The following is a 24870-nucleotide window of genomic DNA, read 5'->3' on the forward strand; positions in this document are numbered from 1 at the left end:
ATTTGTAATAGTTACATTAATTATGTTAATGTTTGGGAGTGTGTGTTAGGTGCTAAGGCCATAATGACAATTGTTTATCATAGTTTATACGAAGAAAGTGGAAAATAAAATTAAAAATACAAATCACAGGAAGATAATATCAAGGTTTTCAGCAATATAAGTGCATGTATACATACATAATATTAAGAACTTTGTTTTCATTGTAATAAATCAATTATTAGCACTGATCACTGTTATCAAACACTAAACTGATGGTTTCTTCATGACAATAAATTAAAACTATTAAAGAATAAATTCAACATTAAAAAGTATGCTAGAGAAAGCCATCCCAGGTCCTATTGTTCCTATAACCCCTTCTAGGGGGACCAGCCTACACAGGAAGTGTACAAAAAGGTATGTTTCATATCACATTTTCAGTCCCAGCTGCTTGCATTGAAGGTGGGCCCCTCACTCAAGGACAGACAGACAATCCACAGCCACTAAGTGATGAGTAGGTAATGACATCACACAGTAAAACATATGATTGGATTAATACATAAACATTGTTTGAAGACAAACAGGTAAAATGATCTCACAATCTTATTAGGGAAATACAGACACACTAACTTGAGAATAGAGCATTTATAACACCTCAGCTTAATCAATTTGTTTTATTTTAATATCTGAAATATTGAATTCAATCATTAATATTCTTTCCTTTTAACAGCTCTGAATTCACAATTAAACTGGTTGAAGAAAGGGAGACAAAATACTTACTTGTGATGCTATTTCTCGAGACTGACACAAAGGAAGGAAAAAAGAAACATACAAAATACAGTTTAAACAATGACTAAACAATACATACATGAAACGATCAGCAACAAAGACAAAATATGACAAGTCCCCACTTAGCACTCACATTACAATTATGTGATTCATTGTCTATCACGGGGCTTCTGAATAAAATTAGATAAAGAATAGATTATTATTTTAAAAGCTTCCCAGAAACTTCTTATTCGATTATTTTTTGTTTGTTTGTTTGGTAAAACTGTTTCTCTAATGTTTGATCAAAAGAAAAAGTGGTACAAGTAGAGAAAACAAAACAACTGACAGAAGCTTATAAAGTTCATGAGAGAATATTTGATATGCTTATTGGCATTCAATAATCATTGTTGGCATTAATATCTGTACTGTTTTAAAATTTGCATCTCATATAAAATTGTTTTCTAAAATTTAATACTTCCAAATTTGGATGTTGTAATAAGATTGTTTTTCTCCAATGCATAAATTTAATTCATTTTGAGAAATATTCTGAGTTTTCACATTGGCTGTGAAGTCTAAAACTTGATCTGTCCAGTCACCATATAACCCTTAAGTAATTAGGGGATATAAAAGTCATGCTATCTTATTCTTCAGTTCTAAAGAATAACATTCTATTCACTTTTCAATGAGTGGAAGCAAAATTTTCAATTATATTCTTTGATATAACATTACTCAAGTCTGACAAATCGTCTAGCATTCTAACTGTTGTCACAAATCTAAACAATGCATAATGAACATTTAATTACAGCCTCCTTAATAAAACTGTTGATCTCAGGATTCTTAACACATGGCCCAAGAAAATAAAAACATTGCTTGAGTGAATAATGGCAGAATGGGCAGCTAGAATTTCAAAACTATTCTATCTTAATCCTTATTAAAATAATTTTATTAATGTGATTTTGTACATTTAAAAATACTACATTTCACCTTAATAGTCAAGAGTAAATGACTGATAGATGGGACAGTCAATGATTAACTATTCCATTAAATCACATGCTTTAAAGTTACAGGATTTACTAACTGTGAAGGTGACCAACAATCAGAGTAACATATTCCACTAATTTATTGTGCACACCGAAGAGATACTGGTACTTTAATGTGCTTTAAAATGATCTTTTTCTAATTTCTAGTACAATTCTCAGTGGTTACAATATACTTCAAACAAATGGGACTTTCAATACACTGGAAAACGAGGTAAATGCAGTTTCACATTTTCTTACCAAACAACCATAAGAACAAATATGTCTATTAATTAAGAACTTAACAGACTTTGGAAAATGGTACTGTACTATATAGTGTATGGTAGGAAATGTCCCTAGTGGGTCTTGGGTAACATTTCATGATAAAAAATAGTAATATTTCTGCAATGAAAAGTACGAATATTCACTTTAAGGGTGCCTGGGTGGCTCAGTTGGTTAAGCCTTGATTTCGGCTCAAGTCATGATCTCACAGTTCCTCGGATCGAGTCCTGCCTTGGGCTCTGTGCTGACAGCATGGAGCCTGCTTGGGATTTTCTCTCTCCCTCTCTCTCTGCCCCTCCCCAGCTCTGCACACATGCTTTCTCTCAAAATAAATAAACATAAAAAAAAAAGAATATTAACTTTAAGTGGAATAATAACATTAAAATCTCACAATTCAAGTGAGATATTTTGGATTTCGGAATTGTGGATAAAGGATTGTGGACAGAAATGTAGTTCCTCTTTGTCAGCAAGAGCAGCATGAGTCCTTGTGTATCCTGTGTTTTTTGAACCAGGAGATTCTGATGTTTATAAAGATTCCCTTAAATAGACACATATAGACAGTGTAGAAGTCTGGCATGGTGACATATCACCAGCTAAAAGGGGGAAGATCCAGCTGTACCCTACTTTCCATGGACTGATTTCTTGAGTCACTGTATGAACCTATGCTTTATTCTCTGTGTTTGTATGAATTCTCCTTCCACCAGTATACAGCTCACCAAAAAGCATACTGTATTCCAGGTCTTTTGTACATGTTACAATTTTAATGATAAATATTCTTCATCATCATTTATCTTCTCAAAGATGTCTGCTAGAGTAGTATTTCCCCTACTCCCACAGACAAAGCAAAATAACTTTTTTTCTCTACATTGAATATAAGAAGATACTAAAGACAGAATAGAAAATGAGTTGGCATGAAATCCCATGTAAAGTTAAATACAACTTTAACTTGTACTTTTTTTAACTTCATGAAATAACAAGGTAGCAAGGCCTAGTTTTTACGTGTGTTTATCCCTACTACATTCTGATATGAAATGTCGGCATTTAATAAAAAATTATCCACAGGATAGGACGGAACTTAACACTTGATAGTATAATCTGAAAAATAATAAATGATTGGGTCTTATATGACTATATATGACTATAAGTCTATTAGTTGTTTTTATTAATTATAAATACATAGTTTCATCAGAAAATGTTATGATTTGTTTTGAAAAATAGAAGCTTCCACTATCATCACTTTTATTTCCTTAGAGTTCATCTGCTTTTGTCTGTTAGCTGGATATGTAGTTTTTATCTCTGTTTCTATATAGCACGCCTGATAATTTTTTTTTCAGCCTCTGCTTTCATCTATTCACTTCATACTCTGAAGGAAGAGGAATTAATCTTTTCCACTTATTTGAGTACCTTTGCCATCTCCCATCATTTCAAAATTGTTCAAATATAATTTTGGTCAGATCAAAATTGAGGGCATACTATGACTAAATGCAATTTACAGATGAGCTATACAGGAAATGTGATTACTATTGATTTCCTGCATAATTTTTTTTGTCAGTAGTAATACTGTATTCCTATAGTTAATAACTATCTTATTTTTATTAACTGCTTAATTATGTATGTACTTAATACATCCTAAGGTCTTTGGCAATTGTCTAATCTTTCTGTAAGATATTGAGATATATAAGGTATTCTGTAGATTTCATCTTCCTGAAGAAATCGCTATGAAACCTTCTGACCCACTCCAGGTTGCTCTTATGCCTAGTGGTCTTTTCAGTGCAGTCCTGGGGAGGGATTTCCTTAGCCTCATATTTGTTGCCTGGATTCTACAAAATGTCTGGTTTCTTCCATACCATGATTCCTTTCTCAGTGCATTCATTTCTTTTGGTGGGAGTAGTTTCCTTAGAAAGCAGCCATGGGAAGAATGTTTTTGAAGACAATGCTAAAATATGATTTATCCTACCTTTACACAAGTCTGAAAGGTTTGGCTGAATATAGAATTCTAGTTCAGAATTGGAACTAGAACTAGTTGGAAACATTCCCTCAACATCTTGAAGGCATTGTTCCATTGTCTTTTGGCTTACGGAGTTGCTGTTGGAAAATCCCAAGTATAGTTTGCATGTGACCTACCCCTTGCTCTCCTCCTGAATCTTCTTTCCTTTAATATTCTGAAATTTTATGCTGCTGAGTCTTGATATGAATTCATTTTAATTCATTATAGTGGGCACTTGGTGACCCTTCCGATTTGAAACTTAACACACTTCTATTCTGGGATTATTCTTAAGTTATTACACTGATATTACTTCAATTTTCCCGCATCTCCTCTGTATGAAAGTCTTAACATTCAGATCTTAGACCTCCTGGACTAGTCCTCTAATTTTATCTTTTCTTTACTGTTTCCATTTTTGAAATTTTGTTCTAGTTTCCTGGTGATCTCTTCAACTTTATGATATGAACTTTTTTACCTCTGGTATTACATTTTCAGTTCCCAAGGTTTTCTTCTTTCCTAAATATTCTTTTAAAAATTTAGTTTCCTGTTCATCTTTCATCCTTGCAATATCTTATCTTTCTAATATTACTGATCACTTTTCAATATATAACTTTACTAATAATATATATTTGACATAGATAATTTTCAAATGTAAAATTCAGGTATTTTAGTAAATTTACCGAGTTGTAAAACCATCACCATAAGTGAGTTTCAGGATATTTTCAATACCCCAATAAACCCCATCATGTTCATTAACTGGTTCCCCATTTCCTCCACCTCACCCTGCTTTAGGCAATTATTAATCTGCTTCCTGTCTGCATACATTCACTTTTTATGACATTTCATAAACATGAAATCATACTATATGTGGTTTTTTGTGTCTGCCTTAACATATTTTTTAAACATTTATTTATTTTAATGTTTATTTTTGAGAGAGAGAGAGAGAGAGAGAGAGAGCAAGTGAGCGGGGGGAGGGGGCAGAGAGAGAGGGAGACACAGAATCTGAGGCAGATTCTGGGCTCTGAGCTATCAGCACAGAGCCCGACATGGGGCTCAAACCCACCAACTATGACATCATGACCTGAGCTGAAATCAAGAGTCAGATGCTTAACTGACTGAGCCACCCAGGTATCCCTATCATAATATTTTTGAATTCATCAAAGTAACAGTACATATAAGTAGTTTCTTTTTATTGATAAATAGTATTCTGTTGTATGGATATACATTTTGTTTATCTGTTTACTAGTTGATGGACATTTAGGTTGTTTCCAAATTTTGGCTATTATGAACAACGCTTCTAAGAACATTCGTATGCAAATGGCAAATCTTTGCATGGATGTATTTTCATTTGTCTTAGGTAAATACTGAGGAATGCAAGTCTTCATTTTGTGCTTTGAAATTGTCTTCTTCTTCAATGATCTATCCTTCCTACATAATTTTTTTCTTCATGTTTGTTTATTTTGGTGCCTTTGAGTTTCATTCTATTTCTTGACATACGGAATTTTTAGTTGTCTACTCGTATTTAAGAGTAGGGGACTGATAACATTTATTGAAAGCTCCTAGTGAAACATTTTTTATTGAGTTTCATGGTGATCACTGGATTATTGAATATCCCATGTCTACATCTTTAGGCTGTTCACTTGGCTTGGTCAGATTCCCTAGGGAAGACTCTTCTAACCTACTGCTGATGGGTACACTATACAAAATGTACCTTGCACTAAGCTCCCTGAATTTAGTATGTATCACTGCTCTCAACTATGCCTAGTGTCTCCCAGTCCACAGTATCTGTATCATCTCTCCATTGAAACAATCTTCAATCTTTGCCAGTGTGGAGTGAGGGACAGTAATACGGCTATCTGAACTGTCAAGGGGAATGGGGATCTGACAGCTATCCGAAAAGAATACGTTAGACTCTTCAATTCTAATTATTAAATGAAGTTTCTCCCTCCTGAAATCTGGTGTCTTTCTTCAGTTAAAGTAAGACAACCGCGTATTTGAGGCAAAGGTAAATCATTTGAATTCTAACGTGACTTTTCTTGAACCATCTGGTATTTGAGAAAGATGGTGGAATGTATGAGTCACTCTTTCATCTCATCAGAGATGCTAAGGTCTTATTCTTTGTTTTTGTATGGTCAGGAAAAAAAGTTTCCCTCTTCACACAAGACCCAATGTCTTTACTGAGTTATTTAATTGATGCCCCTTTAAAAATAAATAAAAGATTAATTTAAAAGATATGCACTTTAGTGGCACTTTGCATCTTACAAAACTATGATTGAAGATAGATACTCTTCTTCATGTTATCTAAAACCTTTTAAATAAGAAAGCTTATATTATATGTGTTCTTTTAATAACCAATCTTTCTCAAGATTAATTTTTATCTTTTCATGAATCAGACTATAATTACTATATAATTCAACAGTTCTATTTTTGCCTTACTTGCCAGGAAAGTAAAAGTAGAATTCTGGCTCAACTGTGGCACTAAGTTCATTTTAGATGTAGAATAACATTCATTTCTCGGCCTCTATTAATACATTTTGTTGTCAAAAAATCTTGATGGCTTTATTTTTATCTTTAATTATTTAAGTTGCTTCAATTTTTATACAACAGGCAAAAATATATGTTCCAAAAGATGAGTTGAATTCAATAAAGGAAGACAAGGGGTATCATCTTTATTTAACTCAGTTTCCTTTTATTTCCCCAAGAATATATGTTTTCCATATAAGCTAGAGCTTTGGGGATTTATAAACATTTTAATAAAGTGATCTTTTTTGTGATGGGAAGACTTGACCAAAATGTAGTGTTAAATGCTGCTTCATGGCAATACAAATACTCTATTATCCCTTCCCTACATATAATGTAAACAGAATAAAACAAAGTCCCTTAATAATATAAAATAATCTGAATATGAACTTGATCAAGGGCAGAATTTACTACATTCAAATTGACAAAGCCTATATGTAAGATAAGAGCATAATTCTCTGTTGAATGTAAATTTCCTTTATATTTACCAAGTTCAAAAAAGAAATGGTTAATTGCTTAGGTGTGAAAGCCCTTGTCTTCTATTAAAGGTTTTTAATCGAATAATAATTTTTTGGATCCAGTATTCTTAAAATTTTAGGATTATCTGGCTAAACTATCTTACAAATAGCAGAGATGGCAATAAAGTTCCTTCTAGCACTCCCGATCTACAGTGAAAGTGCCAGAAAACACCTCAGAAAAACTGAACTATTTCCTGCTGCCCTCAATATTACTTTTTGAAATGGCAAACCACAAAATTATCAAATAAACAAAACTCTCCTCTTTTACTCATAAAGCTCTTTATATATATATATATGGATTCACTTATTTTAACACAAACTGGTAAAATGGCTGCATGGATTACTAAAATGCATATAACTGATCTGAGCCTCACAGTTGAGTTAATTTTGCATAAGACCAGAAATAAATATGGCTAACCAAAATTTCAAATACCTTTAAGGTATTTGAGAAGAAAAATATTTCAAGAATATTTCAAGAAAAAAATATTTCAAAATATTTATATTAAGTAATTTTATAAATATTGGTAGAATAGTACATTTATCCAAAATTTTTATTTCATAAGAGAATATAATTTAAAAAGTGCATGTTATGGGGCGCCTGGGTGGCTCAGTCAGTTAAGTGTCTGACTTTGGCTCAGGTCATGATCTCACAGTTGGTGGGTCCGAGCCCCGCGTCGGGGCTCTGTGCTGACAGCTCAGAGCCTGGAGCCTGTTTCAGAATCTGTGTCTCCCTCTCTCTCTGCCCCTCCCCCGTTCACGCTCTGTCTCTGTCTCAAGAATAAACATTAAAAAAATTTTTTTAAGTGCATGTTTTGCCAAGGATTTAAAAATTATTTAGAACAACATTATGGGGCCAGATCAGTGTGAATATGTTTTCAGCTGTATGAGGCCATCAGAAATTTTGTTCTATATTAACAGATTCTATTTTGCTTTTAAAATGACGGAGCTTTCCTCTGGGAAGGTCTGATACTACTCCTGGAGGGTTTTATCTTGGCTTCAGAGTAGTCTTTAATCTAGAGTTTGAAAAATGTGAGTTTCAATGCTTACTAACTTCAATTTACTTCCTTCCAAATGTGTGTATATGAAATGAGCAGTATATTAGAAAGCTAGATTGTTTGCCCTGAGAAGCTCTCTTATGTGTCAGAAGGTTACTTAAAATTAATTTGCTACCTGACAATCTAGACATGCAAAATCTTAGATCTACAAAAGGCATTCAGAACCCAAAGTTCATAAACTCTAGAATAGCCCCTTAGCCAACAATGTTTTGCGAAATTCTGACATAGTTTACTTACAAATATTTAAGTTTTTGCCTCTGAGATGACACTATATGTCCAGAAAGCATTCTTTGTCACTTTCTATGACATATTTTTTTTAGAAATCCATTTCCAAAATTAGAAATGGCTATATTTAATCAGGTTAATCATTAAAATGGAATATTTTGGTATTTCCAAACCTCAGATGTAGTAAGTTTCTGGGACTCAGTCCTGTAGATCCCAATGGGAACATCTCCAGTAGAAGAGCACAACTTCTGGTAAAGTCTGGCATAAGTTCTGATCCATAGGTCATCCTCAGTGATTTTCATCTATAAGATATACGAATCATTTACACATTACATTAATAAAATAAAAATACAGTGGTTGTTTTTCACTTTTTAAACGTAGAATTCATTAAAACTTTGAAATGTCAAAGTGACATTCATAAGTGCTTATCCATGTATTGAACTTAGTCATAGCATTTCACTTCAGCTTATCCCTGGGGTTCCTCAAACTTCAGAAGACCAACCACTCAATTTGTGGCAGCAGGACATTATATTAGTTCAATAGAGTAGACAGTAGTCACATTGTATCAGTTCAATATTGGTAGACAGTAGTCACTGTTAGTTCACCGGGAGATCTTACAAAACGTGTAGACTTTGTGAATGTTGCAATGATTACAGGCTGCTACTAAAGTTTAGCAGGCAGGGTCTGCCAATGTTACAGATGCTACAGGTGCAAACACACTCCAGCACAAAAAGAAACTGTCCATCCAAAGTCCTAATAACTCTCATAATGAGAAAAAGGTGTAGCAGGATGAGTACGGGGCTCCCAGACAGAAGGCATAATTAAGTACTAGTCATTCTTCACGTATCAAAAATCTTAATAGTTGGCCAGTCACTTCACTGAATACGCCTGGATATAGTGTACTCATTTTTAAAACTAAGGGGTTAAACGTCATGTCAGAAACTGTCTGTCTCAAATGCCAGCTAGAAAAAAAAGACACTGGTTCTGAATTTTGTACAGAATTGCTATTTTCATGATTATTAACTTAAAATAATGTTTCCCCAAAAATTTTTATAGAATTAAAAAAAAACTATGATGATATTCTTTGAGCACATATTAGAGGAAAAAAGTGACATATATGAGTTAGCCAAACTATACCACAGATGGATTTCAGAAACATCTCTTAGAACAATCTTCTATTCCAGCGAATATTAACTTACAGAGCAAAGAAACCCTGATCCTGGTGTAGTATCCAATCCCAACAGAAGTCTGGTGATAGAAATCATATAATCCTTTACAAATGACTGCAATATAAACAAAATATGTATTTATTATGTGTATGAAATGTACAGAATAGCTCAGTGAGAACATCTTACCATTAACCAGTAAAAGGTTACTTCCCATAACACATCATTAAGCCCCCACAAAAAAGGAAATAAAAATCTATCCTGTCAGTGTCTTAAATACACAGGTACAGTTAAGATGTCCATAAGGAAATATGGGGAATGATTGTTTTATAGAGTATCCTGATATGCTTAAACTTTATGTATGCTATCAGTCATGATAAAAGTGTTTTTAGATTTTTAGTAGCAAAAAACTATGAGTTAAAAAAAAATAGAGAATATTAAAAAAAAAAAACCTTGAAAACTAAAATTTGCAAGGGGATATTCTAAAGGGTTTCTTTGGGACTAAGCTCCTTGCTAATAGAATAAATTTCTAATATTTCAGTAGGTCTAATTATTAATGATTAATATTTTAGCATTAAATATCATCATCAAACTATTTGATGTGGTAGCATATATTTTGATATGTTGCTAGAATACTACTCAACAGAGCATTAAGTTAACAATGCTTCCAACTTCTTCAATTTATTCTTAGCTCTGAGTGAAAAGAAAAACTTTCAACCAATACTAGTACATTTTCACCATGCCATGTAATTATTTCATAAACTATATAAAATGACTGCCTTGAATTTGATCTTCAAGTGTTAAAAAAATGAAAAGATTAAATAATTGTCTAGTTATTTTGCATAGCAAAGACTTTTTTTAAAGGTATAATACCTTTTAAATACATTTACTAGACTACTTTGTCCAGTACTTTTTACCAACAGCAAGCATCAGAAAACTAAACCCTCCCACTTAAACGAGCACATAAGGAAACACATCCATTCCCTTATCTCAGGCCAAAGAAATGGCAGTTTGGTTTTAAGGTGTGTTAGTCTTCTTGTAGTTATCAAGAGCAGTGGTGACAAGCACTGTCCAACTTCACTCGTAACTCAGTGTGTTTGCTAAAGAGGACTTTTAAAACACATTCTCAAGAACAAACTGAGGGTTGATGAGGGGGTGGGCGAGAGGGGAAAGTGGATGATGGGCATGGAGGAGGGCACTTGTTGGGATGAGCACTGGGTGTTGTATGGAAACCAATTTGACAATAAATTATATTTAAAAAATTTTTTAATGTTTTTATTTATTTTTGAGACAGAGAGAGACTGTGCATGAGCAGGGGAGGGGCAGAGAGAGAGGGAGACACAGGATCTGCAGCAGGCTCCAGGCTCCGAGCTGTCAGCACAGAACCCAATGTGGGGCTCGAACTCAGACTGTGAGATCATGACCTGAGCTGAAGTCGGATGCCCAACCGACTGAGCCACCCAGGCGTCCCAACAGTAAATTATACTTTAAAAAAATAAAATAAATACATTCTCAACTACTTAAAACTATTTTCCAAAGTGAAAAATTGAAAGTGCTCATGGAAAAGAAAGTAAACTGAGGATTTGGCAAATGACCATTATAAATTATTTTTTTAATGTTTATTTATTATTGAGAGACAGAGAGAGACAGAGCATGAGCATGGAAGGGGCAGAGAGACAGGGAGACACAGAATCCGAAACAGGCTCCAGGCTCTGAGCTGTCAGCACACAGTCTGACACGGGGCTCGAACTCACAAACCGCGAGATCATGACCTGAGCTGAATGAAGTCAGACACTCAACCGACTGAGCCACCCAGGCGCCCCCGTTATAAATTATTTTTGAGTCAGATGTGGTAATACAGCTAATTTGTTCACTGTGTTTGTCACTGAAGTATTCCTTATCCAGAGATCATTTGTCCTGTAACGTCATCAGGTCAAAGACAAGAGGTAGGAATGAGCCAAAAAGACAGGGACAATCCCACCTGATATCACAAAATCCATGCATTCAATCTCATATAATTCAATCACAGAAGAATATTTTTCAGTTTCCTTTAGTATCTATTTAATTTTATTTTCGATAATACTTTTTTCCCCCACCCCTCCCTGACTCCTCCGCAGATAATACTTATTTTTTTAAGTAGTCTTCACACACAGCACAGAGCCCAACATGAGGCTGGAACTCATGATGCTGAGATCAAGACCTGAGTTGAGACCAAGAGTTTGACGCTTAACAGACTGAGCCACCCAGGAGCCCCATTAGTACTTATTTTTTAATCATTTGTTTTCCAGGTCCACAAAGAGAAAAATTAAGAAAACTATTAAAAATGTACAAGTGATATGTGTTTCAAGTGAGAAGGAGAAAAAGGATGACTGAGAAGATATTAATAAAGAAAAACAACCTTCTGGTAAGTTAAAAAAAAAAAAAAAAAAGTACCACAAGAAACTCAAACACGATACAAATATGGACTCATTTACCAGGGATGAGGTTGTGAGTAATCAAATGAGATGTGCATGGTCTGAAGATGCGGGTTCACACTAACCATGGGATAATTTATCTTTCTGAGCCCTTGTGTCTCCTCTATTGTGATTGATAGCACTGCCTATATCAGAGTTTTCTTTGAGGAAGCAAATGATATTATGTCTAGAATAGAATTACATTAATAGTAAATCACTGTACAATTCTAGTCATTAATAATAGTTCTTAAATACATAATATAAACATTTATCCTCAAGAAGATGGGTTCAAATCATTAACCAAAAAAGTTAGATGGCATTTAGTATATATCTTAAGAATACACGCATGCTTGTTATATAATTTTAGAAATTTACTTATAATTTCTAGTATCTTTTTTAACCCATAAATGACTACTCTTTACCTATCTGAAAAATGAAACATAACATATCTTGTCTGATGTCAGGCAAAGCTAAATAGACAGTTACTACTTTGAAAATTATTGTTCTAGTTCACGCTTTCGGCGCTAGCTTCAGAAAACACCAACTTCCTACATTTGTATTTATAACAACAACAAAAAAATAAGGTATAAATGAAGAGAAAGAAATAACCACTGCTTTCCACTTCTATAGAACAGTTTCCCTTCTATTTACCCCATATATTAGCCTTTCTAGTGAGATTTTATTGAAACATAAGATACCAGGGCTAAGAAATCTGAAAAACATTGGTGCATAATGACATCCACCATTTGACTGCTAGTGACATAAAATCTTCAGTTTCAGGATTGCTCTTCAATCCCTTAAGAGATCAGAAGTATATGTGTGGGAATGGTGTGTGGGGGTGGAGGTCCCCCTCTTGGATTGCCCAGATAATGTGTCTGGAAACTTCAGGGTGAACAGGAGTGTTTATTCTCCTCTGTTGCTTTTGTTCCTGGACTCATCTGGCATAAGCAGATGGTTTGTGACATTGCTAGAGGCATATTCAGGGGCATAATTAGCCCGAAGGCCAGCTCTAACTATCTTCAGATTAGTTTATTCAGTCAAGCATTGCAGAAGAGGGTAGATAAAATACATAATCAAAAGGAAAATAGCACAACAAAATGTTTGAATACGTAATTTGAGATTAAAGCTATCAAGTAATTTAAAGCTCCATGAATACCTTTTTTCTCTTAATAGAAACATTTATAAATTGTCTGATTACTTGAGTCAGAGAATATGAAATATTACTGCTGTTCAGTTTCTGGTAGCCTTAAAAAAAGATTAAAATATACTGGTGCAAAATAACATCTCTAAATATCTTAGCTATGATCAAATGACAACGTTAACTTTGGCGTTCAGGAACAAACTAAATGTGTTTTAGATGTTGCAAAATCTTTTTAATATATTTTCTAAGTTTGCAATAATTAATGGATATTTAAAACATCCTTGGTTTATCACTTTATTGACATCAATTTGGTGTCTTATTTCCAAAAAATGTGCATTATGAAGAAAGGTGTCTTTTTTTTACTATAATCATTTTTTTCTTAGCTTCTTTTTTTTAGTGTGGTAATATGCTGAGAGTAATAGGCAAAATGTATTAAAATGTCACAGTAAACACTGTAGGACACTGATGCTAAAGAATGACTAAAAAATATTTCATAGATTATTCTGAAAAATAGTGTTTTCCTTACAAAATATTTCACAGGCACATTTGTCATGAACCACACAAAATAAAACACTGAATTACTTCCAAAGCCAATCTTAAGGTAACAGCTGCATGAGAAACACTAGAGGGATTATTTATTTAATAAAATCTAAGTGAGATTAGGATAAATACAGTAGAGAGAAAAGAAGGAAACACCACATACCTGATACAGAAGTGTGTCCAACATACTGATGCTGAACACCCTCCCAGCAGCAAAAGGAAGTCGAAACATAAAGGCCAAATTAGAACCTTTCTCTCGTTCTTTCTGTTCAGAAATTTGAAATGGAAAAATTTGTGAGGATTCTATATTTTACGTTTTTCTGCTTATGTTTTCCTGATACATGTGAAGAAGATATTTTCATTAAACGGTTGGTGGCTACACATGTACATGACTTCACACATTGTGGTAAGTGTATATAACTGCATTTTAAATACGTCCCTTTATTTTTCATGACCAAGTTTTCTTCACCAGTTAAAGTACCCAATAATTAAGGAAGGTTAATCCTCTCATATATTAAACATGTGTTTACTCTTTCAAATTTTTATTTAAATTCCAGTTAGTTAACATACAGTGTAATACTGGTTTCAGGTGCAGAATTTAGTGATTCAACACTTACTTAGACACTGGGTGCTCATCACAAGTGCCCTCCTTAGTCTCCATCACCTGTTTCACCCATCCCCACCCACCTGTCCTCTGGTAACCACCAGTTTGTTCTCTAGGTTAAAAATATTTACTCTTCATATATATTTCTGCAAAAGACTTGAGGTAATATAATAAAAAGAACAAACACAATAAAGGACTCAATAAAATGTAAAAAAAAAAACCTAAAACCACATAAAGTATCATTACACCTGGAAGCTTCGCTTTTGGATACTCTCCTATGTGAGGACACAAAAATAGGCAGGTAGGAGCCACCACATCCAGGGGTTTCCAACTTTCTGTCATCTGAGTTTTCGTTTCCCTAATTACCTTTAAGTTGTGCCCAGCCACACTAAACTGCAGCTAAGTTCTTTAAATGCCAAAAAGGAGAAGGAGAAGGAGAAGAAGAAGAAGAAGAAGAAGAAGAAGAAGAAGAAGAAGAAGAAAGGAAGGAAGGAAGGAAGGAAGGAAGGAAGGAAGGAAGGAAGGAAGGAAGAAAGAAAAGAAAAGAAAAGAAAAGAAAAAGAAACTGTGTGTGTGTGTATTATGTGTGTGTGTGTATCACAGTGTATGGGAGTTTCTTTTGAAAATTTTTGTTGCAATTAACTTCCCTTAATAAATGAAGACATGAGAGCAAATGCTTGTGTAAGACTGTAAGGGGCTTCTTAAGAACGGAAGTTAATCTTTTACTTAGCCAACAGTAATCTCAAAAATGCTGGTTTCATTTGTTGCCACCTTTCCTTGGAAAAGATAGATACAGCTAAGCAAATAAAAAACTCATATCTTAGCTATGATCAAATGACAACGTTAACTTTGGTGTTTAAGGCAAAGGAAGTAAGCTCCTGTTTCCAAAGTAGCAAATCTGGAGGAAGGGAAGGAGAGCCTCCCATACCCCGATTTGAAGACTGTGTGCAAAAGACTACTGCTCAAAGAATGAAAGAGGCCTACTGCCCTTGCTTATTGTGAAGGCATGAGGGTGATCTGACCCCTGGGCTTCCCCTGGACAAACAAATGAGGTCTGTCTAAGAGGACAGATGAGGCTCTTGGACAGATGAGACCCTTCCAAGTAGTGACACGAGTTATTACACCACATCCATCCCCTCCATCTGGTTGAGAAGACTGTCTAGACTATAAGAATATCCTCACTTGAGATTGTAGGGAGAGGGCAAAAGGAAAAATAAGCAAGTGATGCCCCATTTTTTGTCTGTGTCCATTACATCCTAGGATATTCTCTAATTTAGGAGGCAAGGTGTCGAGAATGCTTAGTTTGAACAGTACGTGTAGGTGGTTTGGAGATGACTTCTCAGTTCTTCCCAGCATGGATATTGATGAGTCAGATTGGCTGTCTGGTGAGATATGAAAATCCCTTCCCCAGATTAAGATTCTACCTCACAGTGGATAATATTTTCATCTTATAGAGAATTCACTGTTCTTAATGTCAGCTCTGAAAATCCTCCTCATTCTCTAAATGGTTATTATGCTTTACATACTCAGAAAACACTTTCTTATCGAGGGATGCTGCCCTTCTGTGTATGTGAACAATTCTGCATTTGTGATTTACTCTCTTTTTTAGTATTAACTGCCCTTATAGTGGAGAAAAAACACTGAAGATCCTATAATAAAATTTTTGAGTCCTACTAATTTTTAAGTTACATAAAAAAGTAAGAGCTCAAGTAACTCATTCCATCTAGATGAGAATACATTCCACAATTTCTTTCCTCTAGACAAAGAAGAAGTTGGATTAATTTCTTAAACCTCCCTTTTATAAATGCCATTTTATACATGGGGGAAAAAATTATACATGACTAACACTTAGTCTTACCATCCACTCCAGTGTCATTCTTTTTTTTTAAATTTTTTTAATGTTTATTTATTTTTTTTGAGAAAGAGAGAGACAGAGTGTGAGCGGGGGAGGGGCAGAGAGAGAGACAGAGGGAGACACAGAACCCAAAGCAGGCTCCAGTCTCTGAGCTGTCAGCACAGAGCCCGATGTGGGGCTGGAACTCACAAGCTGTAGATCATGACCTGAGCCGCAGTCAGACGCTTAACTGACTGAGCCACCCAGGCGCCCCTCCAGCATGATTCTTGGGACAGTATCATTTATCTACGCCTCTGTCTCTCAAAAACAACACATACACTAGCAGTTATACATTGGCAGTGCACAGTCCAATTGAAACTGCAGGAGTGTCATTTGGCCTGCGTGAATTTACTGAGGCTAAGTTCCAACACTTAACCTAAGAGTCTAAATTTCTGATTCCTTTTACATTTGGAAAATCTGATATCATAGGTCATGTCAACAACTGGCCATAATTGAAAGCATCTGCTTCCTTTTAGATTCATTCTTTCTTACATATGATTCACTTGATTCATCTGTATCACCTGGTTGTACGGTCAGGCTCTTGGTTTCCACTTTGGAAGATAAGACACGTAGTTGGAAATGAGTCAAGAGATCTGTTAGCTCATATCTTGTTTAAACAGTAACTTATATCAGAAATAATATAGTAAACTAAAAACACATTTACAATGTGTGTTAAATTAAGGGGGAAAAAAGGAAAAAAAAAAGCTTTGACTATTCCCATGGCTTCGGAAAAAACAAAGCAGTGCAATCAAGAAACACTTATCCATTAACTGTTATGTATCAGGCACTGAACTGGGTTGATAGGATGCAAAGATGATTAACAGAAGATTCCAATTTTGCAGGTATTCATAGTTTTGCTTAACAGACAGACTTAAAATCAAGTATTTACAAAGCCATGTGATGTGAGCCTGTAGAAGTCTAAGTATTAAAGAAGCCTCACGAGGATGCAGATGGTGTCGTAGATGAAGTGACATCAGACTAGAGCCTTAAAAGGCAAGTTTGCCAAACAAACAGGAAGCAATTATGCATTCCATGTGCATGATCTTATTCTGCTTTTTTACAGAATAAGAGATCTAAAATATTTACAGTTTCATTAGCTTTGGTTTTGAGAAAAGCAACAGCTATTCCTTCTTGTGCTTTTATAAACTATAAAATAAACTACCTGTATGCACTTTTCAAAAATAAAGGTAAGTTCAGTGCCATTTAATGTTGTTCAAAAGTTATAGTTCATAAAACACAAGTATCCTTTTAAAAATTAGTAAAATAAGGTAAATCAACAATAATTCCCACGACAAGGGAAGGTCTGAAAAACAAAACAGCATGTGACATGCAGATATCTCACTGAAAAGAGATCAAGAATTAGAACCAAATAAAATGTCTGCAGAAGCAGCTGATAGTTCTTGCTGGGGGAAATTTTGGAACAGGAAAGGTTAGAAAATACCACTGACACAATAATTACAGGAGAAATTCCACTCTGACTAGGTTATCAGCATAGACATGATGTTTTGAAGGATACCTGAAAAAAGACTTTGCCCAGGGGTACCTGGGTGGCTTAGTCAGTTAAGCGTCTGACACTTGATTTTGGCCAAGGTCATCATCTCACATTTTATGAGATCGAGGCCTGCATTGAGCCCGGCACTGACAGCACAGAGACTGCTTGGGATTCTCTCTCTCCTCTCTCTCTGCTTCTTACCCCATTTGTGCTCTCTCTCAAAAATAAATAAACATTAAAAAGGTATTAATAATTATCCACATAAATAACATTTTATCACTCCTTCAGAGTGGATCAGGTAATGCTTTTCTACATTCAAAAGAAATAGAAACTAATACCAATATTTTCTTCCAATTCTTTGTGGACCAGTAAGGGAAAAGGTAAATATTTGCTTAAAAACAGGATAAAAATCTTTCCTAATGAATCAAATCTCATGTAGGCAGCTAACACCAAACTTGCATTCAGCCATTCTAGTACTTTGATTATGAACAAAAAGTAGTCCAATTATTTGCACACACAAAAAAAGTAAGGCCATGTGTTTTGTCTGTTCCTATATATCTATCTGTTCCTCCCGTCACATTACAAATTCCAAGTATTTATTCTATTGGAAACCTCTAGCATTTAGTAAGGTATTTGGCTCATAATTGGTGCTTAGTAAATATTTATTGGCTTCAGTTTAAATTGAGAACATGAAAAATTTGCCTTCTTGCTTTTACACAGTTGATATGTTGAACAAATAATTCTGATAGTCTTCACTTATTTCTCCCAGAAGCTATCTCCAATTTTTATCATTTTGCTCTATCACTGACTACAAAATGATATGATTTGCAGACATGACTCTTTGCAGTCTGACACCAGTTCTGTGACACCAACTGGATGTCCTACAATTCAATTCAATTATGACACTACCCAGAGTTGACTCAGACCCCAGAGGTTAAGGGGCCTCAGTCCCACAAGACTACCCTCAGCCACAAGTCCTATGTATCTCCAAGGCAACTGTACTTCTGTCCAGACTGCTATAAATTTGGGGCTTTCCACAGTCCCCTCAGTTTTGATAATTTGCTAGAAAGCTCACAGAACTCATGAAAATGCTATATTTAATAATTATCATTTGATTATAAAGAATGAAAATGAATGGTGGATAAAAAAAAGGACACAGGGCAAATCTGGAAGGATCGTGAGCATAGCAGCTTCTGTCCCGATGAAGTCAGGACATGCTGCTTTCTTGGTACATCAATATGTTGACCTACCAGGAAGCTCTCGAATCCTCGTTTTTCAAGTTTTTATCAGTTTCATTATGTAGACACGATTAATTAAGTCATTAGTCATGTGATTAAACTCAATGTCCAGCCCCTCTTCTGTCCCTGGAGGTTTGGAAGGTGATGAAGATATTGAAAGTTTCAATATTCTAATCATGAGGTTGCTTTTTCTGGTTCTCATGCTGAAGCTATCTCCTCTATGAGTTGCCTCCTTAGCATAAAATCAGGTATGGTTGAAAGATATGAACAACAAAAGACACTCCTAAATTCCAAGATTTTTTGAAGCTCTGCATTAGGAACCAGGGACAAAGACCAAAAATATATATATATATATATATATATATAGTTATTATTATACCACACTATTAAACTCATATTTTCATTACTTTGCCTCTTACATTAGTGTGCAATTACCATATGATTGCTCAAGTGTAATTATGATCATTATTGAGGAATGGTGATAGTTCCAAAGCCATTTTAAAGGAAGCAGTTTTAAAGCAAATTGCATCATCTGCATGAATAAAAGGCTTTTTTATGAAATGCATCAAAACAAGAGAGATGAAATAAGTCTTCAGAGGGAAATGAGATAGAAATTTCTCTTTTCCATATTGCTGTCCTCCTCTTCTTTGTTTCCTTATTATCTGTCACATTTTTCATCTCTGCTTAGCTCCAATACTGTGTTTCTGATGCCTGTTACACTTACTTTTTTAGGGGAAGTCTCAATGACCCAACATGACCAATGTCCAAATGTGGGAAGTAATATTGGGAAAACACTGGCAGTAATGGGAATATCCAGGAGAAAAAGAATATTGTAAAGCAAAACAACTCAGGAACAAAAGTGGATAATAACAAAAGAAAGATCAGATGATGGGAAAATGCCAACTAAAGCACTAATGTTCAGAAAATGTCTTGATTATATACATTTGAAAAAAAATCAGTGATATATTGCATGTGACAGAGAATGTTGACTGTCCACCAAAATCTTTTGCCCAATTCTTCTTAGGCACATGACTGAACTACATTTCCCAGTCTCCCTTGAAGTTGGTGTGGACACATGATTGAGTTCTAGCCAATGGCATATGGGTGGAAGTTTATTTGCCATTCCCAGTCCTGGCTCATAAAAACTTCTATCTGTTTAATATTGGTGTATATATATTGTTATTTGCTTGCTGTCTTTCGTTGGGCATTACAAGGACAGTAGTAGTTCAGGCAAGAATTAGTTTCAAGTAGAGACTAAAAATAAACAGGTAGCTGAGAGATTAGGAGCCTCCAATACTTAAAAATTGTGTACTTCTAAATGCCAACAACACAGGAGAGAAAACTGAAACAAGGCATTGAACAACAAAGTCGAACCCAACACTATTGTCTCAATAACCTCAAGGTAGCTTCCAAGGAGATAGAGAGATGCATGGATTGAGGAGACGAAGAAATAAAAACTCAAAAATTATATTTTAAGAAGGAATTTTGAGGACAGTCTGGCCATAAAAATTTATGGAAGTAAGTATACCAGAAGTTTATCAAGTTTTTGAGAGAAATTAGCAGACTAGTCTGAAAAATCTTTAGACTTTAAATGTCTTGGGAAAAAAGTGCTTTCATAAGCTTAAAGATCTTTAGATTTTTTTTCAAATTTGCATAAGCAATAAGCAAGATACAAAATTCACACAGGCTGCAAGAAGTATGTACTCCCAAAGTGACGTGGATAAAAATAGCTTAGGAAGAAGCTTGAGGTGAGACAGGGGTCACATAAGACAACAGAAAAAGGAATACCTCCAGACAGCAAATATAAGAAAAGTAATCAAGGAATAATCAAGGACTTTTCTTTTTATAAGAACAGACGGAGGTCCTCAACAATATCTATTGTTCACATCACTGTCACAGACCAGTAATCCTTCCATGTTCTCAGTTCCCTCCTCTTCCTAATGGAAGTTATTATTGTGGATATTCTTCCATGAGTGGCCTCTTCCAGAGAATCCTTACAGAATATTACTTGCATTACCAATGGCAACCAAGGTTCTATTAGAATGCAGGGTCTACCAGGAAACCACCCAAATGTAATCATCACACAAGTAAAGCAGCCAGGGTCAAAGCAATCTAATCTTCCACAAGCATCCTGACCAATTCCAGCATTTCTTGAGTTTAAATGGAAACCACTTAGTGTCAAAAAAGTGTGGCAAGCAGCCCAGCTGTTGTTTGTTTCTAATTCAAAAACTGATTATGTTTCTAAAGGTGAATGTTTCATCTGTGTAAGTGCATCTAATTAGAGATAGAATAAAATGATATTCATAATTACATTCAAAAGAATAAAAATCTACCTATTCCTCAGCCAATATAACTCTAGAACGTGTTACTCAAATACTAGAAATAAAGGTCAGTTTCCTAATCCTAAAAATATCTCCTTGCATCCAGAGGACAAAGAAAGATAATTACTTTAAGAGATAAGTTAGCTGTATTTATATCAGATAAAAAGCACTGATTGGAAATGAACAGTTACCATATCATTGATGGCACATGTGTTAGTTTCCTAGCGCTGCCCTAACAAAGTACTCCAGACTGGGTGGCTTACACAACAGAAATTTATTGCCTCAGAGCTCTGGAGGTTGGAACTCTGAAATTAACATGTCACCACCATCGGTTGCTTCTGAGGATTTTAAGTGAAGGATCTGTTCCAGGCTGTTCTTGACTTGTGAATGGCTGTCTTCTCCCTGTTTCTCTTCCCATTGTCTTCCCTTTATGTGTGTCTGTTTCTGTGTCGAAATTTACTATTTTTATAAGAATGCCAATTGTATTAGATTAGGACCCCCCCAATGGTCTTCTTTAATCCAATTACCCCTATAAAAACCTTACCTTCAAATAAGATCACATTCAGAGGTGCTAGAGGTTAGGACTCCAACACATGTTTTTTTGAGGGGGAGGAACACAATTTAAGTTGAAACAGTCCAAAAGTCTAAAGTTTCTATGTACCAAATCCTTATTTAGATGAACAAAGTGGTAATGACTGAATTGAAAAGAATTTCCTATGACTTTATAACCTCCAAACCAATTGGTTTTAATTCCAATTCCCCTGGCCCCTCTACTTCTAAACAATTAGGGAATGTACCAACTTCCTTTATTTATTTTGGGAAATATCTAGAGCATGTCAGAGTAAATACAAATCTAAAAAATAAGTGAATTCCCCTGATGCCAAAAGACAAAGAAAACTCATTCCTTCCTGCTCTTTTTTGCTAAAGCATTTCCCCTAGAAAACCTGCGATTGTAAGTTCTCTCTCTACTTGAGAGGGATGCAAACCTTTTGAAAACCTGAATAATCTCTAGTCAGTTTTTGTAAATCAGTGAAGTCTTCCTTGGGAGCTTTAGAACTATCTTTCTGAAATGTGAGCATAAAGCATCCTGTCTTTCGGTCTCTGTGAGAGGTTAGCCTAGGTGCCGGGCTTGAAGTTGTAACTTTTACTCATTGCAGAAATACAAGAAGTTTTATTTTTCCTTTCTATCAAGACATTAGCATGTATGCAAATGACTGTATTTGCCTGGCTGTATAAAAGGATGAGATGCCTTTCTGTTTTTTGCAATCTCTTAAGTGGATTGCTTGAGATATATTGCAGTCTGATTTAATGCTTATTCAAGTAAAACTTTCCTACATTTGTGAAGAGGATTTCTAGGCTGGCAGAAGAGTTTAAATTAATTCCCCAACAAAAATGAAAATATCATTTTGTTCTTCTTTTTCCCTAATGCAAGAGACACACAAAAATATAGACACATACAGTCAACATTACTGAAAACATCTTCCACAGTTATGACCTTGAAACATCTATTCGGTGTAAAATTGAATACACAGAATGGAATGTTTATTAGTGACATCCACAACAATTTATAATTATGTTTTTAGTACCATTTATTTGGGTACTGACTATACGACAAAACAGCTAAATGTTTTGGATAGATCATGCGGTGTAATCTTGCAGCGATCCTATTATTTGTCTATTACCATTATTTCCAGAGAAGAATCCCAAAGCTATCAATGTGTAAATAGTTTATTTAGCCAGGTTCCATTCCTAGAAAGTAGTAGAGAAATGGACCAATCTAACTCCGGAGCTTGTATTCTTCATCACTAGGTGACCCTCGCTCACTTTGTCATGAAGGAGACCATCAGACACCAAGCCAGCACCGATTCCAGCTAGATTCCTGGTAACTGGGTTTGTCTGTGGATGCTGAGCCAATTCACTATGCCTGCCACCACCCTTTCTATGTTCTTAAAGAAGTGTGGCATAATGGAAGTTTTCTGTCCTCAATGCTAATGTCTTTAAGATTCTCTGCACTGACTTGACAGCTATGTAATCTTGGAAAACTTATTTTACCTGGCTTAAACTCAGTTCCCTCTTCTGAAGGCAGTGCCTGACAAAACTCAACTATGATAACAAAGGAACAGTGGGAAGGCTCTACTGACACAATGTATGTGACCAGCTCTGAAGCTGGGTATCAACAAACCAGAATACAGAAATGCCCTTACTCAGCAATACATCTCCTAGCAATTAGGACTATGTAATCAAAACAAAATGAAGTGAAAAAATGAACTAATCAAACAACAACAACAAATATAAGGCATCGTTTTCTGTATCTCTTATATTGTTATAAACAATGAAGATAGAACAGACTTAACACATTTTCACATGTATAAGATTGAATCTTATTGTTTTCTCTATATGAAATTCTCCCAGTATACTAATATCAAGTCAATGCTGCATGCAAAAACCATTTACCTTGACACTCTGTCTAGACATTAAGCATGGAAACCACACCTCTCTGTCCACATAACTACTTTGTCCGTTCACATTACCCTGATCCCTTGTGAATCCTAATCAAACTCCCACTTCAAAAGACTCTCACTAAGTAAGATTTCCAAAACCCAATAAACTTTGACCCAGTTCTAAAGCACTGCCAAAGTTCTGAGATGACCATCTCCCTTATCTAAGTAAGCAATAAACTCAGCTTTGTCTCAGATTGTGTTGGTGACATCTGGGAAGCTAACTTTCAAGAAAGCCTTTTCTAAGGCCTTAAGGATTATTTTAAACTGCGAAGCCTTCTATACAACATGGATTTCTTGACATAGCGCTCATGACATTATCAATATAACTGACATTATAAGCGGGTATATGCATTCTTGTTGAATTTAACTCTTTCTTAAATCATGCTTTCAATCTATAATAAATGATGAGAGAACAAGATATCTTCAGTATGTTCACTTGTGATACAAATGGTTCAAATCCATCAACTCCCATTAAAAAATTATAAACGAAGATTTTTAGCTCCAAAACAAGAATTCACAGCAGCATTTTTATTTCTACTATCCCATGGCATTTCTTTCTATATACAGGAATTGCAGAGTTACCCTTTCAAGAAAAATAGTTAAATGCAACCTCCTTAATAGGAAGTCTTACCTTTTCCAGTTTTGAAAGAGCAAGAGAGTAACAGTCTTTGGCTCTGAATTGCATGAATCTCATGTTGGCTGGGTGAGTAAGCTCTGTGATGATACTGAGACTGGAAAACAACCTACATTTAAAAACACACACACACACAAAAGCATTTGCATCACACTAACAATCCAATATGGTATATTTTGTAACAACATATTTATGAGTGAGTGATTCTTAGCCTTAGGCATAAAACTACATGCAATTACAACAGCAGGCATTGTCACATAAACTGTCTGTACAATGCAAAAAAAATGACATGCTATTTCCCAAAGAATATTTTAACCAACATTTTAGCACTGTAAGAAAAATAAATTTAGTAATTTGGCTTTTTATTAGATATTTTTCTCTCTACAATTATGAAATGGCATAGAAGAGAAGCTCATGAAGCTAATTTAAGAAGTCACAAGTGACTTTGTGGATAATATCAAAAGAGAAATTTATAAGATGAATATGACAATTGACAAAAATTCCACGTGATGAGCTTATTGTCCATAATATGAGTTCTTTGA

General features: G+C 34.9%; 1 protein-coding gene across 17 annotated transcripts in view; it reads right to left on the bottom strand.

Annotated features, from left to right (window-relative positions):
* KCNT2 (potassium sodium-activated channel subfamily T member 2) overlaps positions 1 to 24870 on the bottom strand; it is a 360665-nt gene that overhangs the window by 45051 nt on the left and 290744 nt on the right. For 14 of the 17 annotated variants that reach the window (XR_003425716.2, XR_008293217.1, XR_008293218.1 and 11 more), the window contains 5 exons: positions 24326 to 24437; positions 13808 to 13909; positions 9544 to 9627; positions 8518 to 8646; positions 757 to 777 (listed from right to left, as the gene is read on the bottom strand). Coding sequence is in view for 14 of the 17 variants with exons in the window: in XM_027074938.2 (XP_026930739.1) it covers positions 757 to 777; positions 8518 to 8646; positions 9544 to 9627; positions 13808 to 13909; positions 24326 to 24437 (448 nt within the window). In the remaining 3 variants the exon portion in view is untranslated. The remainder of the gene's footprint in view (positions 1 to 756; positions 778 to 8517; positions 8647 to 9543; positions 9628 to 13807; positions 13910 to 24325; positions 24438 to 24870) is intronic. The other 3 variants (XM_027074934.2, XM_027074935.2, XM_027074937.2) reach the window with 1 other exon arrangement.

Source organism: Acinonyx jubatus, chromosome E4 (assembly GCF_027475565.1).
Source record: "Acinonyx jubatus isolate Ajub_Pintada_27869175 chromosome E4, VMU_Ajub_asm_v1.0, whole genome shotgun sequence".
Classification (NCBI taxonomy): Eukaryota; Metazoa; Chordata; class Mammalia; order Carnivora; family Felidae; genus Acinonyx; species Acinonyx jubatus.